At 51.3% G+C, this 18,234-nt stretch overlaps 1 protein-coding gene across 1 annotated transcript in view; it reads right to left on the reverse strand.

Moving 5' to 3' along the window:
* Positions 1–18,234, reverse strand: part of GRIK4 (glutamate ionotropic receptor kainate type subunit 4) — a 208,170-nt gene that overhangs the window by 67,452 nt on the left and 122,484 nt on the right. Inside the window, exons 10-11 of the mRNA XM_059929277.1 lie at positions 12,868–12,975; positions 6,121–6,324 (exon numbers count right to left, since the gene is read on the reverse strand). Of these exons, the coding sequence (XP_059785260.1) occupies positions 6,121–6,324; positions 12,868–12,975 (312 nt within the window). The remainder of the gene's footprint in view (positions 1–6,120; positions 6,325–12,867; positions 12,976–18,234) is intronic.

Here is an 18,234-nt window from a genome sequence, read left to right on the forward strand (position 1 = left end):
GGGCGGGGATAAGGATATTCACTTCGCAGAGCCATTGTGGAGGAGAAAGAGCCAACGTGTGAAAGCAGCTTCAAACATGAGATCAGCGCACAGATGTGGGGGGCGACCAGGACAACACCCAGGACGGACACACCCCCGCCTGCAGTGCTTCCCAGTTACCCACTGTGGGAAGAAGCGCTCGTGTCTTGGCAGGGACTCCAGACCCCTTCATGAATGCGCCGTTCCCCCACCCTCTCTGTCCTGCCCGCCTTGACTGTCATTCCCCACCGCCACAGTGCTCCAGCCACGTGACCGTCCCTGCCCCTCCTCCATCCCTAAGAGATGCATTCTCAACTCCCAGCAGCCACTTCCATAAGCGATTTCGTTTTAAACAACAGCCAACCTCCCAGCTCCACAGCTCCTTCTAGCTAAAACTCTTTATCTTGCTTTCCCATAAGAGCGAAGCTTCTTTGAAGAGTATTACACCATGATTCAACCACTGCAGTCTGATTTCAATCCAGCCACCCACTGAAACCGCTCTTGCCTGTGGCTTCTGCACCGCTAAATCTGATGAAGGCTCTTCTGTACTTCCTTTCAAGAGGTGGGAAACTTCTTTAGCCACTCTCTCTCAGCAGCCTTCACAGGCTCTCCTCCCTCACCTCTCTCTTGAACGTATGATTTTCTCCCTGGGGATTCCTTCTCTCCTCACAGCTTCAGTAACCACCTACATCCTCTCCAGCACCTAGAGCTTCGATCCGCTGAGCCCACTCCAGCCAACTCTTGCTGAATATCCCTACCTGCGTGTCCAAAAGGCTTTTCAAAGTTACCATTTTCAAAGCTGAAATCATCCTCCTCTTTCCTCCCAGACCTATTTTTCTCCTGAACTTTCCACCTCAATGACTGGCACCACCATCCACCCAGACGTCCACGTCAGAAACCTGGGTGTCATCCTACTCTTGTCCCTCTCCCCTTGGCCACATCCGTTTGGTCCCGAGTCCTGATGATTTATCTGTTAAATAGTTTCAACAGGTTACAAAACAGCATATGTACTATGATCCCATTTAAGAAAAAACTTGTGTAAAGTACATACTCATTAAGAAATCAGAAGGGATCATATTGAAATGTTAACCATGGGTATTACTAGATGGTGGAATTACAAGTAATTTTTTGTCTTTTAAAACATATATATTTTGTAAAGACTGCACACCTCTATATAAAAGAAAAACTGTTATCTTTAAAGATAGCCTCTGAATATGTACCTTCTTCTTACTCCTAAGTTACTTTTGGTTCTCATCAACTGTTGCAGCAACATGAGCCTTCTACCCGGTTCCCCTACCTCCAGGCTTGTCCCACCCCTCCACGTTCCATGCTGTAGAAGGTCATATAGGACCTTCATCGGTGACCACTGCCCACTTCCTAGCCTCGCTTCCCACCATGCTCTGTTCCAGGTATAGTGACCTGAAACAGAAACTACCATGCACCTTCCTGTCTCCACGCCTTGGACCCTGGTTCCTTCCCTCCTGGCATGTTCTTCTCTCTCCATGTCCCTCCTCTCCCTGGCCAACTTCTCCTGGTCCTTAAAGATTCAAGTCAAGCATCACCTCCTGCAGGCGTCTTCCCTACACATCACAAGCAGAGTCAGGAGGCCCTCCTCCAGTCCTCTCACCACCCCCTGTACCTCCCCATCCTAGCCTTTCTCGCTCCGCTTTTACCCAACTGGTCCCCCATCAAATAGTGACCTAGGGACTACCTCATTCAACTTTGTATCTGAATACCTTGAACAGTGTCAATTAAAAGCTCACTTTAAATAAATGTATTGGGGTGATACAGGAGGATGCTGGGGCTGTTCTGAGGGCACCCTCTTCTTCAAGCTGCTCTAGCCCATCTCCTCCTCTCTGCCAAGTAGCCCTCCACCAAGACGCACCACCACTTCTGTGGAGGCCTGCTGTGGGCTCAGCTGTGAAGGATGTGACTGGAGCAAAATAAATCCAAACCCAAGAGGCTCCCAAACAGACACGGTTCTCATCTCTCCGGCCCAGACACAGCCCTGGGGGTGAGAGGCCAGCCACCTGGCCCATTTTATGTGAATCCACTTGTTTTCACTCCAACCACACTCCTACTTTTAATGGGATTTACACCAAAAGACATGCTCTGATGATTTCTAAACATAAGCAGAAAATATGCTTATGAATGCTCTTCTGCAACCAACGTGCCACATGTCCAAACCCCAGCGGTCTTGGGTAAGCAGGTGACAATGGAGGGGATATGGGGATATATGTGTACATATAGCTGATTCACTTTGTTATACAGCAGAAACTAACACACCACTGTAAACCAATTATACTCCAATAAAGATGTTAAAAAAAAAAAAGCAGGTGACAATGGATGTGAAAGATTGAGGCTGTAGAACGCCCAGTGGAGATGACCCAGGCCTCTACTCTTTACTACACATCACTCCAACATCCAGGAAGCTACTGCATTCCTCAAACTCTCTAAAAAAAGAGATTCCTGTATGTCAAACTTTCTATGTGTGTGTGCATACTCACGTGTATGTTATTTTAAATCCTTACAAAAATTCTTTCTAGATAAACACTAAAGCCTTGGGGGATGGAGTGGAGTGGAAAGGATAAAATAAGTTGCCTAAGAACACCCAGCTAGTAAGGGGGTGAATTGATGTTAGGTCTAACTTCAAGATTCACGCTCTCAGACCACGAGCACTGAAGTCAGACACGGGCTTAAATGCTGGCTCTAAACTCACCAGCTGTGCGATCTTTGGCAGGTTACTTAAGCTCTCTGAGCCTGTATTTCCTCATCTGTATAAGTGACAGATTTAGGTGCAGTGACCTCTAAGGTCTCCTCCAGTTGGGACATCAAGTAGCCCCAAGGCTCTACTGTTGCAACCTCTGACTTGTTCCTGTGCAGCTTGGGGAAGGGGTCATACAGGAAGGATGCAGGCTTTAGGACTATTGTGATCCTAGGGGAACACTGGGGCAGACACATCAAAGCGTCGAACCCCGGGGCAGAGCGGGGCTGGGGTCACGCACTCCTGCCCAGAATCAGCCCCCACTCCGTGGCATTCAGACGACCTTCTGGCAGAAATGCTCTTCTCATTCTTCAGACACCTGCTCAAACATCATTTCCCAAGGGAAGCCTTCCCTCCCCTGTCCCCTTGCCTCTCAAGGCTGGACCCCTCCCCTCCAGGTACCCTCTCATAGCTCCTCCTACTTCCCCCTTCTTGTACTTAACACACTGTGTTAATAATATCGTACTGTGATCATTCATTAATATCTGTCTCTCACTAGTAAGATTCATGAGGGTAGTGAGTACGTTTATTTTGTCCCCCATTGTATCTCCATTGTCTAGAAAAGAGGAAAACGTTTGATAGATCTGTATTGAACGAATGGGTTAACTAGTTAATTAATTAATACTACGCAGTCAAGTCTTGATGAGACCAAAGCAGCAGTGTTTTGACTTGAAAGCCGACCTGGAGTGAATTTTAAGATCCTGTCTGATTGCCCAAGTCGTTCAGTACGAAGCTGCGTGTCCTTGAGTCTTGGATTCCTCTCCTCTTCCTGCCGGTCCATGTCACAGCTCATTTGGGGGTTGATAAGGGGATGGCTGTGCACTGACTCTGACATCCCTGAAGTCACCCCACCAATCACCAGGAAGGCCAAGGGGGCTGAAGAAACAGGCTCAAGGTGACAGAGGACATCGGTAAGAAGGGAAGGAAAAGGCCTAGCATTTCAGCTTTCTGGGGTTTAACCACTGGACTGCATCTCTACCAGGGGATCCAAACAAGAGGACTGCTTCAGGAGGGGCTCTGGGACTTCGAGAAAAGCAGCACATCCTTTTCTGCGGAAGGAAGCGTGCGCATGGTCAGCTGGGGTCTTGAGTCTCAGAGACAGCAGACAGCTCCCTGAGGAAGTCTTCACCCTCTCACTCTGCCCCTGTGAGAGGCTCCCAGGGTTCCCTGGGCCTTCTGCAACCCTCTGTTGATTGTTTGCAAGCCTCTCCCTGACAGCAAAGCCTCCCTCTGGACTCTAGGAACTGGACAGTTCACCGTCTCGCTGAACACGTCTCGCCGCTGACCCAGCTGGGTCACTGCAAATGCTGTCAGGCAAACTCCTCACCACTGCCCCACCTCAGCTCTTAAATACCTTCTCTATGCTCTTGTCTATACAGACCTTTTCATCATGCATTGCCAAGGATGACTTATTTAATACCCCGACTAACACTTTTATCCTTGAAGACTAGGATTTAAAAGATGTATATTTTACCCCAAGTTTGGTACATATAAAGGGTTAAGATCATATTAATTCAATGGATAAAGAGGAGGGAGAAAAGAAGGAAGGAAAGAAAAAAGCAAGCAAGAGTGAAAGGGAGGGAGGACAAAAAGGAAGGAGAGAAGGAAGGGCCTAGACTTATGCAGACCTTTCTCGGCGACATCCCAATGCAGCTGAGGTCGTGTTCTGCGGTGGGAAGAATGTGGGTTCTGGAGTTAGACAAATCTGGGTTCAAATGCCAGCCCCGTCTCACCCTAACTGTGTGGCTTCAGACAAGTCATTTAAGCTCTCTGAGTTCAGGCGGCGCATTTGTAAAATGAGGATAATGACTAACTAAAAGGTACTTTCCCAGAGGATTAGAGACAATGTATGGAAAGCACCCTGCACTTTGGCGCGGGCTGGGAGGCTGCAGGGCCTCCTTCTGCACTTGGAAAGCACGGAGAGGTATGGATTGGTTCAAGAACCAACCCGTTTCGTTTCTTTTTATGGCTGAGTAATATTCCATTGTATATATGTGCCACATTTGTAGTGAGGTGGATGGAGTTAGAGTCTGTCATACAGAGTGAAGTAAGTCAGAAAGAGAAAAACAAATACCGTATGCTAACACATATATATGGAATCTAAGGAAAAAAAAAAAAGGTCATGAAGAACCTAGTGGCAAGACGGGAATAAAGACACAGACCTACTAGAGAATGGACTTGAGGATATGGGGAGGGGGAAGAGTAAGCTGTGACAAAGTGAGAGAGTGGCATGGACATATATACACTACCAAACGTAAAATAGATAGCTACTGGGAAGCAATCGCATAGCATAGGGAGATCAGCTCGGTGCTTTGTGACCACCTAGAGGGCTGGGATAGGGAGGGTGGGAGGGAGGGAGATGCAAGAGGGAAGAGATATGGGAACATATGTATATGTATAACTGATTCACTTTGTTATAAAGTAGAAACTAACACACCATTGTAAAGCAATTATACTCCAATAAAGATGTTAAAAAAAAAAGAACCAATCCATAAGAACCTAGGTCTGTGCCCTCCACATTGGATACCCATCACCTTTCCTGAGCAGAAAAACTCAGTTATGGAAATATGGACAGTGAATTAGTAACAACTAAATTAATTTTTACAGATGTTAACAGTATATACCAAGAAAACAAGAGCTCTGCCCCTGGAAGAACTTTCTATAGCCTTGCTCTAACCTAACGACGACTGACACTCTATGACGCTCACCTGTGTTTTAACTGAGTCTCCACATTCACCCTGAAAATCTACAGTCTGCCCAAGTGCACCTTGGCCCTGGGTCTGTAAAAGCACATTAAGGAGAGCAGAACATAATACAAGAAGTAACAAAAGAGCCGTAACTGTGACCAACTCCTCTGGCAGGTGATCCCTTTTCCCCTGTTATTTAACCATGTCTCCTTGACAGTACTTCTCAAGTGTCAAAGTCAACAGATGTGGGTGTGTTCTACTCTCCCAGGGCCTGTCCAAGCTCTGCCAGAGATGCTGATGACCAAAAAAGTAATCAGGACAAACAAAAAGCACCTGGATTATCCAAGAATGGAACCCCAATTCTCTAAGCCGTGTTCAGCGATCAAGGCCTCCATTACCTGTTACAGGTGCTAGACTGGGATGGGGAGAGCCACAGGGCAGGGATCAAGGTGGTCTTATTCGCCAATGTACATTATCAGTGCCTGGCTCGTTGCCAGCTCAGGAAAGATTTGTGCAACGAATGGACAAATAAATGAAAACTGCATGACTGATTAATAAATGGAGGATTCATGAGCATACAGCACAACCTCCTGTCCTTCCAGCTCCCTCCCCAGCCCACCCCCAAATCCAAATCACCTGTTCTTTCCTTACCCGAGCGATCAGCTCCCCGACCATTCCCGTCCAGGTGCCATTGGCCTCGGGCACGCCGTACACGCCGTCCCCGACCAGGCGGATCTTGTAGTTGAACCGGAGGATCTCTGCCAGCTCCTTGAGCATGTCCACACAGAAGCCCTCGTAGCGGTCATTGCCTTCCATCTCCTGGTGGTTTCCCTTCAGCATTAAATACGGGTTTTCCTGCAGCGAAACTGGGCAGCTGTCATTCTCATCTTAACCCTGGTGTCTCAGCCACACATGACGAGGGGGTCGGGGACACAGGAGGTTGGGAAGAAGATGGGGTGGAAGGAGGGAAGTGGCTTGGGTAATGGGGTGTTTCGGAGGTGGCAGTTAGCTCCCCTCCCTGACTTCAAGGCACTTCTCTTACCTGGAACACCTAAGGGTCCCACTGCACAGAGGGTCCAGTGGAAGCCCCTCCACCTTGTTTAAGGTCATCATCTGACCCCACCCTGCATTTCATTCCTTCGTTTTTTTCCCCTTCCTTTGTTTATTCCACATAGACGGATCACGGCGGATTATGAGATACAAGTATGCTGACAACAGAGCAAGCGAGATTCTTACATGCACAGAACAACCGCAAACCCGAGGCAGGACGCGTCCAGCTGTGAGCATTGGGAGGAGGGTCTCTCTGGTGAAACGTCCAGGGAAGGTTCTATGGAGAAGGTGGGATGCAAGCTGGGCTCCGGAGGAAGACAGAACACGGACAGATGGAAGTGGTGTGAACGGAGGGCTTCATGGGCAGGGGAAAGGCAGGATCAAGGGCAAAATCCCGAGTGAGAAGGAGCGTGGCCCATTCGGTGGATGATGGGGCTGCCCTTGAGTGGGAGCCTGGGCTGTGTGGAGGGGAGGGGTGGTGGATAAATTTAGAAAGATGAATTAGGGTCAGCGTGGGCCTTGGGTGCCAGGACGAGGCGACTGTGCACCTTACATATATAGTAGGGAAGCACTAAGGGTTTTAAAGACTTAAGGATGTGAGTAAAGAATATTATATAGCAAGCGAGAGGTCTGGGAGTGAGGACGGACCCTCTCCTGATATGGGATGCTGAGTCCTGAGCCGTGCTTGGGGTCAGATTGGATTGCAAAGCTGAAGAGACACAGAGAGGGTCGGGCTTGATGCCAGGTTGGGTGTCAGGCACAGAGGGTAGCGTCCGCAGACCCTTGGAGCCTGAGCAGATGACCAAGGATGACGTCATCATGGCCACGGATGGTTTGAAAAGGAAGACGTTTTGGAACATGTTGAATCTGAGGTGCTGGTCCTCGATCCAGGAGGGAACATCCGACTGAATGTTGGAATATGGGGTGAGGGCAGGATCGGGGGCAGAGATGGGCAGCCTCTGGATAGAGGTGGTGGTGGCTGAAGCTGCAGCACATGAGAGACCATCGGGGGGAAGGACAGCAGAGGGATAAGACCCGATCTTATCGAGGGGGAAAATGAGGAGCAGCCGTAGAGGAGGACAAAGCAGAAGCGGCCAGAAAAGCTGACAATCAGGAAAATGTGGTCATGACGGTCAAGGAGGAAAGGGTCTCAAGCAGGAGAAGGCAGACATTCCCACAAAGAGAGGAAGCAGGGCTGTGAAAGGGCATCTGGGTCACGTGTCCCTGGAGACCTTCGAAGGCAGGTTGGGGTGGGGAGGGGGGAGGGGATGGCAGAACCCCGCAAGGATGGGTGTGAACGAGAGGTGCACGGGTGAGGGCCGACCAGGATGTCGAGAGGTTCAGAGACAAAAGCCGGCAGAGCTTCTCCACCCAATGCTACTGGTCACGTCTCCCTCCAAACCTCAGTTCCCCCTCTGCCTGCAACAGGCTTGGAGGATGCCCAGTATCCACCGATCCCTTGATGGGTGATTCCCTAAATAGGAGGGTAGCCCAAGGGCAGCGGGGTGTAGGTAAGGTGGTAGCGATGGTGTCTTAGGATGGGAGGGACCAGAGTACATGTGTAGGTACAAAGGGAGGAATCCTTAGAAAAGGAGAGATTAGAAAAGGAAGAAAGAGAAGGCTAGTCAGTGCAGCAAAGTCCCGGGAGAGCCAGGGTCTAGTGAACATGGGAAGTGGGCCTGGGGGTAAGGTGGGGAGCATGGGTGTGGGTACAGAGAGGAGGGGAGGAGGCCCGCGGTACGGAACCGTGCCAGTCCCCCAAAGCTGGGGGCAGGTAGGAGGGAAGCCTTGGGGCCTGGAAAGGGTTCCTCGGGGGACACGATGTGGGGTGAGCAGAGAGGAACCCAAGGTTGCCCAGGCCCAGCTGAGCCAGGAGGCTGAATGCAGATGGGCAGCTGGGAGCAGGGCTTGCAAGGACAGTTGGACTCAGGGACGGGCAGGAGGTGAGACGGCTGAGCATCATGGTGGAGTCAATTCTAGAAGCCAACAGAGGGAAGTGCTGAACTGCTGGTTTCCTGAGCTCAAGCTGGAAGGGGCTTCTGGGCTGGGGAAGATGGGGAGTCAGACAGGCCAGAGGTCACAAAGGGAGGAAGGGGGAGAGCGGTCTTGTGGGTGTGATGAAGCGTAAGAGGGGAAGGTCGGAGGTTCCGTGCCAGGGAGAGGGAGCTCCAAGTGGAAGGTGATGTGCTTCTGATTCATGACCAAGTGCACTGTCATGTCAGTGAAACGGGGCCAAGCTCCCTGACTTCCACACACACTGTCCTCAGCTCACGGGCTCCTCTTTGTCCTTCTTTTGCTTAACCTAACTCATCTCTGTCCTTGGGGTCCCATCGCCACCTCTGACGCCAACCCACTTCTCAGAACTCCCGCCGCACTCGCAGCCAGGGCCACACACACTCAGTGTTCATCCTCCTGCACGTGCCGGCTCGCAGGCGGAACGTACGTGGAGCCTGGCACCGACTCCTCCCTGTCTCTGGGCACCCCCCACCCCCCGGCCCCAGCGTCCAGCACTTGTGGATCGTGTGGGTGAAAAGTGCTGAAATGGCCTCACCGACAGGGCTTGGCTGGGCATTTCCACGCCTGGGTTGGAAGGCAACCTCCCAGAGTATCTTTTTTTTTTTTTTTCCAGAGTATCTTTAACGATCCCAAGGAGTGTCACAAAACTCTTCTCCCCGAGAACTCTCTGCACTTAAGTTAATTTAAAATTCACTGACATATTTAGAGTAAATAAACACGAGGCCAGTGTTGGAGGGAGGAGCCGTGTGGGAAGGGGCGGTGCTCACCGGCACTTTGGAGGGTCTGGGGGCCGAGTGCTGGCCTGGAGCCCTGTCCTGGCAGGAGCCCTGGGAGAACGAAGGCAGTGATGCGGGCAAAGTGCTTAACCCGGGCTCTGATGCAGGGGGGTGTTCTAGGGGTGGGAGCTGCGGCTAATTCTGTGTATTTGCCGGCGTTAACCAATAAATCGCTCACAAGTCCCAACTGCACCCTGACAGGAGCAGGATGCAACAGGCCTATGTGCTGAGTTTTAAGGGATAAATCATTCAGATGACCATTTGCCAAGGAGATCCCCCGAACGGCCACCAGGGACTAAATTAAGGTAATCATTCCTGGTAAGAGTTACTGACTTCCACACACATGCACAAGAGAAGGTTCTCGTTTGGATTGTACTGGCCATGTTTTTAAATGTCGCCTGACACAAAAGTGTCCTTCCCCACTCTCATGAGCACACGTGTGCATATGTGAACAAGCGTGTGCGTGCATGCACTCACACACAGGCACACACACACAGGGTCAGACTGACTTTCCCAGTCTAGTAACATGACCCTGTAGTCTCAGTGTCCCCGTGAGTCTGTGCCAGAGCTCTGAGTCCCGTCCAATTCCAGTCCCGGAAAGGCAGGAAGTACAACCCGGCAATGTCCCCATTTCTCTCTCAAACTCTTAACTGGCTTTTAAGGGACATCTCTGACCCTGTAGGAGGGAATTCCTTCATTCAAATTCTAATCATCAGGAACTTCCCTGGTGGCGCAGTGGTTAAGAATCCGCCTGCCAATGCAGGGGACACGGGTTTGAGCCCTGGTCCGGGAAGCTCCCACATGCCGCGGAGCAACTAAGCCCGTGCGCCACAACTACTGAGCCTATGCTCTAGAGTCCGCGAGCCACAACTACTGAGCCCATGTGCCACAACTACTGAACCCGCATGCCACAACTACTGAGCCCGCGTGCCACAATTACTGAAGCCCTCATGCCTAGAGCCTGTGCTCCGCAACAAGAGAAGCCACTGCAATGAGAAGCCTGTGCACTGCAACGAAGAGTAGCCCCCGCTCACCGCAACTAGAGAAAGCCCGCACACAACAACGAAGACCGAACACAGCCAAAAAAAGAAAAAGAAAAGAAAATTGTAATTATCAGGCTCCTACTTTGTGTCAGGCCCCCCCGTCTTTCAGAAGCCCTCATTCTGGAAGGGGAGGTAGAGCTGTAAACGCCAACTCTAATAGGAGAAAGGTGTGTACAAAATGTGAGAGGCAGGGAGCAGGCAGGAGGCAAATGAGGGAAGACCTCACAGAAGAGGGGACATCAGAGCCAAGCTGTGAAGGCTGTACAAGTATTTCCAGGTGGAAACAGGAATTCACAGAGAGGGTATTCCAGGCAGAGGGAACAGCATGTACAGAGGCAGGGAACAGCATGACGCAGTGAGGAAGTGTCAGGCAGTCCCATGCTGCCAGACCCCACGTGGCATGGAGAGGAAGCAGGTACGGCAGGCTGGGCTTGATGACGAGGGTTTTATGTTCCAAGCTCAGGGCCAGTCGCTCCTGGGCAGCACTGAAGTGAGGAAATGACAGGACGGTTCTGATTTTAGAATGACCGTGCAGCCAGATGGGCAGGGCTAGGGAGAGACAGACTGAACAAGTGAGAAGGGGGCCTTTGAGGAGGCCACACGCAGCTCCAGTGACGAGGTGGCTACACCTATGTTAGGGCACGTGCTTGAGGATGGGCAGCAGGGGACAGACCCAGGAAGTCCTTCAGAGGCGGAGAAGGTCCCAGCAATCGTGCGCGTGTTGCCCCCACTCGGCCAGGACTGTCGCTCAGCGTCGCTGCAGCTCAGCCAGACGCTCCCAGGTCTCAGGGGCTTGGTGACACCCCCCCACCCCCAAATCCTGCTGACATTTCCACGTTGGTTCAGATGAGCTCAGGTTGGGCTGAGATGGGGAGTGGCTAAAACCCTGCGAGCTGGAACTGCCTTCTCCATCCTTTGCTTTGTTCCCTCTGCCTGGAATGTTCCTTCCCAGACGGCCACGTGGTTGTCACCTCACCTCATCAGGTCTCTACTCGGATCTGCCCTTCTCAGTGAAGCCAGCAGCCCCTCTCCCCTTCCTCAGCTCTAGCTACCCCCGAGCACCTAGAACAGCGCCCAGCACACAGGAGTGCCCACCAAATATTCACTGAATGAATGACTGAAAATATTCGGTGACCCCCTGTCTCGTACCAAATGAAGGGAAAACTCACAAGCTTGACTTTCAAGTCCTTAAGCATTATGGACCCAGCCCACTTCTCCAGCCTCAGGCCTTTCCCTCTCTACCAATGCCCATTTCCTAGAAACCTGCACTTTTTGGCATTTCCTGAGTGCCCGACAACACTCTCCTTAGTCCACTTCTCCCTCCTCATCACCCCCGTCTTTGGGGGCCCATCCTCAATGTCCCTCTCCTCGGAAGGCTTTGCTGACCTGCCCGATGGGATGGGACCTCTCTCTTGTTCACCCCGCATGGCGCTAGGTGTGCACCTCTTTCCTGGCTTTTATCCTGCTCTGCTCACAGTGGATCAGTTATTTCAGTGCAGGGCTCCTGAGCCCCAGGAGTTCATGAATGTAGTGATGGAGGTCCCTGAGCTCTTTTTATTATCTCGAAAGCCTGAAAGAAACGGACACATTTCCAAACCTTGCACAGTTAGCAAGAGCACGATAGGCTGAACAGGCTAATGGTCGAGTCTGTGTGGGGCTGGGATTCCATCAGTGCGGCCACACTGATTATCTCCTGTGGATAAGATGCTGGGCCCGGCAGGGAAATAGGTTTTTGATTGGCTAAAAGGAGGTGGGGGAAGGGGGCAAACTAATAATTACTTAATACATGCAGTTGGTTAATGGACAAATCTTTTAAAACCTGAAGTCTTCAGGGATGGGGGGAGGGGAGAAGAAGATGACTTTGGCCGTGAACGCACTTGATTCGTGCCATCTAATAAATTACAGCCTGTTTGAGGACAGAGACTGAGTCTTACTCAGCTTCGTGTCTCCAAGAATGAGCACAGTGCCTGGCACACGGGGGAAGGGCTCGGTAATTGTCGAAGAGAACGGAATCAAATTAAAAAGGCAGATGGTCCCTTGCTCTATAGATTGAGAACTTTCTTTTGATCATCTGGAAATGAAGAAATAGGCCATGAAAACCCATTGAGATTCAGGTGTCCACTGCCAGGGACGTAACTTGTACACGTAGGCACCAAGCAAAGCAGGCTGTGGTGAAAGAGTAGGAGCCACCCTGGGGGACTTCTCCTGCCGTGTCCTAGGTGCCCTGCCCTTGGCTGTGCACAGCTGCCCTGGCTGTCAGGGTGCCCCCGGAAGAGGCATCCACAAACTGTGCTGTCTTGCCACCCCATCCTGCTTCCCCAGCTGCTTTGGAACTCATCAGATATCATTTCCATATGAAACAGCAACTTGAGTTTAATTACACTGTCATAAAGTGGCCTCCGTGCTGTGATTAGAGCTCCCATCTTCTGTTCACGGGGAGGCTGGGAACGCCTGGAGATGGAGGAGGCACCCCGGAGAGCGGCAGCTGGGAGGCCCAGGGGGCACCCGCTTACCAGGATGGTGGTGACGACCAGGGTGGTGTTGAAGAGACTGTCGGAGACGTTGGAGGCGTAGAGGCGGCTGTCCATGCTGAGGCCGTCTGCCACGTGCCACTGGCCAATCTGAGGAGACCAAGGAGACAGGCTGGGAAGGGGTGGGGGGAGGAGGCGGCTGGGGAGCTGGGCTGTTGAGGTCCTGCGGGCCTCCAGGGCTGGGAGAGCTGAGAGGCCGGTCCCCTGCCTCTGGCGGGGGGTACATGTACCTCACAGAAGGAGGGAGGGATGCAGAGTGCAGAGCAGAGGGGCGGGACCAGGGCGGGGCTAGCAGGGTTGGGGGGTCAGGGGTGGGTGGGGAGACTGCGAGGGGAGGGGAAGACTTAAGAGAGAGGTGGGAGAGGAAAATGGAAAAAGAAATCAGGAATGCAATGCAGTTCAGGGATGCTCTCTCACCCAGAAGGGAAGGGAGCCCCTGGAATTGCATCATCTGGAGGCAGGACAGAGCCTTCCCTCTCGCTACAGCCTGCCTTCAATAAGCCTCATTATCTAAATAAGAACCAGAATGGCTACTGGAGAGAACTGGCCTTTACTAGGCTCTTCCATAAATGTTTGCTGAATGGTTCAATGGATGGAGGAACCAGAAGAGGGAAGGAAGACCAGGCTCTAGTCCTGGTGGATTCACTTTGCTGGCTGCGAGAACCTAGGCAAGTTACTTCGATCTTTCAGAGTCTCAGTTTCCCCAGCTATAAGTGGGGGTAGTAACGTTTGCCCTGCCTTCTTCTCAGAGCCAACTGAGGTCATGCATGTGCCAGTTCGAGGTTACATTGTCCAGCCAGACCCAGGAGTGTGGATCTCCGCTGCGTAAACCCAGAAATGACTGAACCTCTCTGAAGGTATTTCCTCATCTGTAAAATGGGAATAATAGAAACATTAGGTGGTCATTGTGAGAATGTATTTAAGCTGAAACTCAGTAAATGCTAGTTTCCTTCCTTTTCCCCATTGTCTTGACTCCTAGGGTGTAAAAGATCCACAACTTACTCAGTTCCCCCATTTTAGAAAGTCACCTAAATTGAAATTCAGCATCATTGGGTTTTTAGAGAGTTTGTTTGCTTTCCCAGTGGAACCCTTTCTATAACTACACATACGTGTGTGTGCTACCAATACATTTTTTCTACTAGCTGGAGCCCCTGGCAACTCACTTCTGTTGCTGGGTGTTGGAGGTGGGCCACCAGGAGAGACAGCGGATAGCTGGCTAGAAACCCAATGAAATGCACACATCCGCCTCTGCCAGGCATCTCCAGGCACCAGCGGCAGCTTCCCTGGAAAACCCTCACAAGTTCCATGGATGCCACATGGCTCTACCCACCAGAGCTGGGCTCTGGGTTCCTCTTGTGGAAGCTCCAACCGCAATAAAGACACATCTCACTCTTGGTCCCCACCCCCCCTCCCCCGGAGCCAGAGCGTTGGGGGTCACAGGGAGCAGTAACCATCTCCCTGACATCATGGTCTGGACCTTGAAGAGGGGAGGGCCCGGCTGGATGCCTCCAGATCCAGGCAGGAGCCCGATGGTCTCCCCAGGTGAGTCTTTCACCTGCCAAAGGAGAGATGACCAAAAACCCCTCTCCAAGCCTCAGCAAGGACGCCACCGGAAGGGGCCGGGCAGCTTTCTCCACCTCTGCGTGGGCAGAAAAGTGAGGCACGTGCCCCTGTTCATTTTCGCTTACAAGTCGTGTCCTCTGCACACCCACACCGGAAGCCCCGTCTAGATAAAGAAACTGACGCCAAGATAAGAGCCCACCCAACTTGCCCGAGGTCACCTCCCCATCAGCTGAGACACCTGAGCTTTAACCCCTGGGCTCTGAACCCTGGATGAGTCTCCCCAAGGAAGCCTTCGTGGCCCTCCTGCCTGGCTCTTCCAGTGTCCTACTGCACGTTTTGTTTACTTGTTCATCTCCCCGGCTAGCCTGTGAGGGGCTGGCTTGCTCACGCTCGCAGCCCGGCACCCTGCTCAGGGACCGGTACTTGGAGGCGGGGGAAACCATCACTTGGGCTGAGTGCTGTTGTCGGTAGGGCACGAGCAGGAGGTAGGCAAGTGTCCTCTGGTCTCTGGAGGGCCCACAGGAGGGCCCAGCCAGGCCCGGTTATGGCCTGAGCTTCCCCTCATCCTCTCTCTCGGCAGGGGAGAGAGATGGGGAGGATGAGGGATGAGCAGCTAGATTTTCAAGTGAAGGGGAAAGGAGAACAATAGTCACCGGACCCCTCTTGTGCTGGATGTGTCCTATCATCTCTTTGAATTCTCCCACCAGCCTTGTGGAGTAGTGATGATGTCTTTATTTACGAGGAAACTGCGGCTCAAAGGTTTAATGGCTTGCCTAAGGTCACCTGGCTAGCAGGTGATGCACGGGCTTGAACACAGAGCTGGCTGACTCCTAAATCCAAGACTTTTCTGTGTCCGCTGCTGTCTCTTGGGCGGGGAATGCCAAGGGCTCCTCCGCATAAGTAGGCCTGGCCAACCAGAGAAAGGCTCAAAGGAGTCTCGGCCACACAGCAAGAACCCCGGACACGGCTTTTTCCCTCCTGGGTTTTTACATCCACAAAGTCAGGTAAAATGAGTCTGCTTCCCTCTCTTCAAAATGGCTAGAATTGGCTTCTGACAGTCTCCTAGGATAGGAAGGGCCAGATTTGGACAGAAGGACATAAAGAACAGTTAGGCCTGATGTCAGCATCTGGATGTTTGGGACAGGACTGAACTTCTCAGAGTCCTGTCATCTAAACACGCACTTCACACCGACAGGACCAGCAAGACCTCACCCCCCCACTCCCCCACCCAATTTCCCACCCCCATTGTTCTCAGGGGACCCAATCCTCACGAATTGCCTGCCCCAGCTCCAGACTCCCTGTCCGACCCAAGCCATGAGGTAGATAGGTTGCCACAAAAGCCAGGGATAGAAATGATTTACCCAGACCCAGATCCAACAGCCTGAGCCATGTCGCCTCCCACACCCACCTCTGGGGATGTGGCAAAAAGACAAATTAGCCCCCAAGCTCCAGTCAGGAAATGAATGTCCCACCAACCCTCCCATTAGCCCCCAAGAAATTAATAAACTCATCCAACAAAGCGGCTTTGGCAGCTATTACCCGGAGCAATCTAACTGAGGAAAGGCAGTGGGAAGGAGAGCGGGAGACAGAGCCAGGTGCCCTGGGATACAGGCTAATTGCCCCACCCACTGGGCATCTTCCATGCCACACACATGCCAGGGGTGGGCAGGAGATACAGCGCTCATCACCGACAATCTGTGGCTCTGTCTCCAGCCAAATTCCCTTGCTCCACCCCGCTGACACCTGCTCGCACACCTCCTGCAGGACCAGCAGCTTTGTAAGCCTCTTCCACATGTCCACATGTGCCAGCTTGATTATGCTTCAAATAATGTCTTTCCGTGCCCCTCTCTCTGTGCTTTCTGTCTCTCCCACTTGCTCTGCCTTCCCACCAGTTTAGAGACTCCAGGGGTTGCAGTGAAGGGAGGCGAGGGTATGGATTTGGACACCACCACTGCAAGCCCATACAGCACCTTAAGGCAGGTAAGAAAAAGGCACCCCCTGGGCTGATGTGGCCCTGCGGGTGCACAGCTGGGCATGCTGACTCCAGCCTCTACTCACCACTGAGCTTCCCACAGTCTGTACCACGAACGCAACGGCCCCAGAGTGGGAGGACCTGAGTTTAACTTGGCTTCTCTGCCTATGAGCTGTGTGACCCTGGGTGAGTTACTTAATCTCTCTGAGCCTCAGTTTCCCCATCTATAAAATGGGGGTTAAAATAGTAATGATTACTTCCTAGGGTTCTTAAGGAGATTAAATCTGATGGTATATGTGCCAAGAACAAGGTGAGTATTCATAGAATTTGTCATGCCATCGTCAGAGACAGAAGATGGGAATCTCTTCTGTGCGCTACACTTTGCACTGTAGACTCCAGTTTAGTAGATTAGACCAGCGTCTCATACTTTGGTTCCTGCACCGGCAACGTCAGTGTTAGAAATGCAAATTCTTGGGCACCGTTCCAGACTGACTAAATCAGACAGTCTAGGAGCAGGACCCAGCAGTACGTGTTGTAGCCAGCTCTCCAGTGATTCTGATGCAAGCTGGATTCGAGCAGAGCACATAGAGCAACTCAGACGAAAAACATGATGTCAGAGAGAGGCAAGAGTGCAGGAATGAAGAGCGGCTGAAGGCCCACCTGTGGCAAGCTAGGAAACGTTTAAAAACTGGCTCTCCAGGAAAAAAGGCCTTGTCTGATCTGCCCACTTCTGTGGTGTAAACACACCCACCATGGTTGACTTCAAGCTACCCACATGCAGTCACGGGACACCGAGTTGGGAAGAGAAGTGTATAACGGGCTCTGGCTGGCCGGGCAAGCTGGCTCCAGCGACCACGCTCACAGGCCCTGTGCTGGGCGCTCGTTTATGCTTACGAATCTCACTGCCACCCTACTTATGAGTAAGGAAAGTGATGTCCACATAGGTAATAATTTACCTGAATCACAGAGCTGAGGCGTGGAAAAAACCAATGTGCTGCTTCATTGAGATCACAATATTTAAAACAAATGTGTATTCCTTCTCACTACTGATTCTATGCTCTTAGAAGAAACTAGAAGTGCTTTGTCAAATATGAAAATCGAGGTAAATATAACTGATATGACATGTGTTTGCACGAGCACAGAAAGTATCATTTATCCAACTTCCCCAAAGGACACAGAATCCATATAAATTAGTAATAATCTCGTTCCCTGGCTGTATAAAAATTAAATAAATAAAATAAAATTCAAATAAAAAAATAATAATGTTGCTCCTTTAAGCGCTAAAATTGAGGGGGAGGGTTTTAATTATTTATTTGCAAGAATTATTTCCCAAAATTCTTTCAAAGGGAATTATACTTTCTGCTGTCCTCTTAAACAGAGTGGACGTCTTTACCTTCGTGCAGTGTCATCATTTTGAAGCCAATTATTATCCTGTCCTGCTCATTGGTTACTGAAATGTGGTGGCCTCACCCTCATTTCTGTGCTTTCATAAGTTAATTTGTCTACTTTTCATAGTGTCTCTTTTCTGATTGTGAACTGTCATTTCCTTCCGCTATTTGGATAGCTGTCTCGAATTGGTCCTTTCCTTCCAGCATCTGTGTTTAAGATTCCTGGCGGAGCAACCAAGGGACCAAGCTTGAAAGTACTGCTGTAAGGAAAGTACAGATAAGGCCTGATGGGGCCTAGGGCCTTGAGTGAACAGACCCTGTGACATTGATATGGGCAACCCAACGGTCCCTTGGAGAGGTGACTGCTGTACAGTTGAATGAGTGTGGTCTGCCGTGTGACCCTGGGTCAGCGTAAGCAAGCTGGTC

The sequence above is a fragment of the Balaenoptera ricei genome, chromosome 8 (assembly GCF_028023285.1).
Source record: "Balaenoptera ricei isolate mBalRic1 chromosome 8, mBalRic1.hap2, whole genome shotgun sequence".
Lineage (NCBI taxonomy): Eukaryota > Metazoa > Chordata > Mammalia > Artiodactyla > Balaenopteridae > Balaenoptera > Balaenoptera ricei.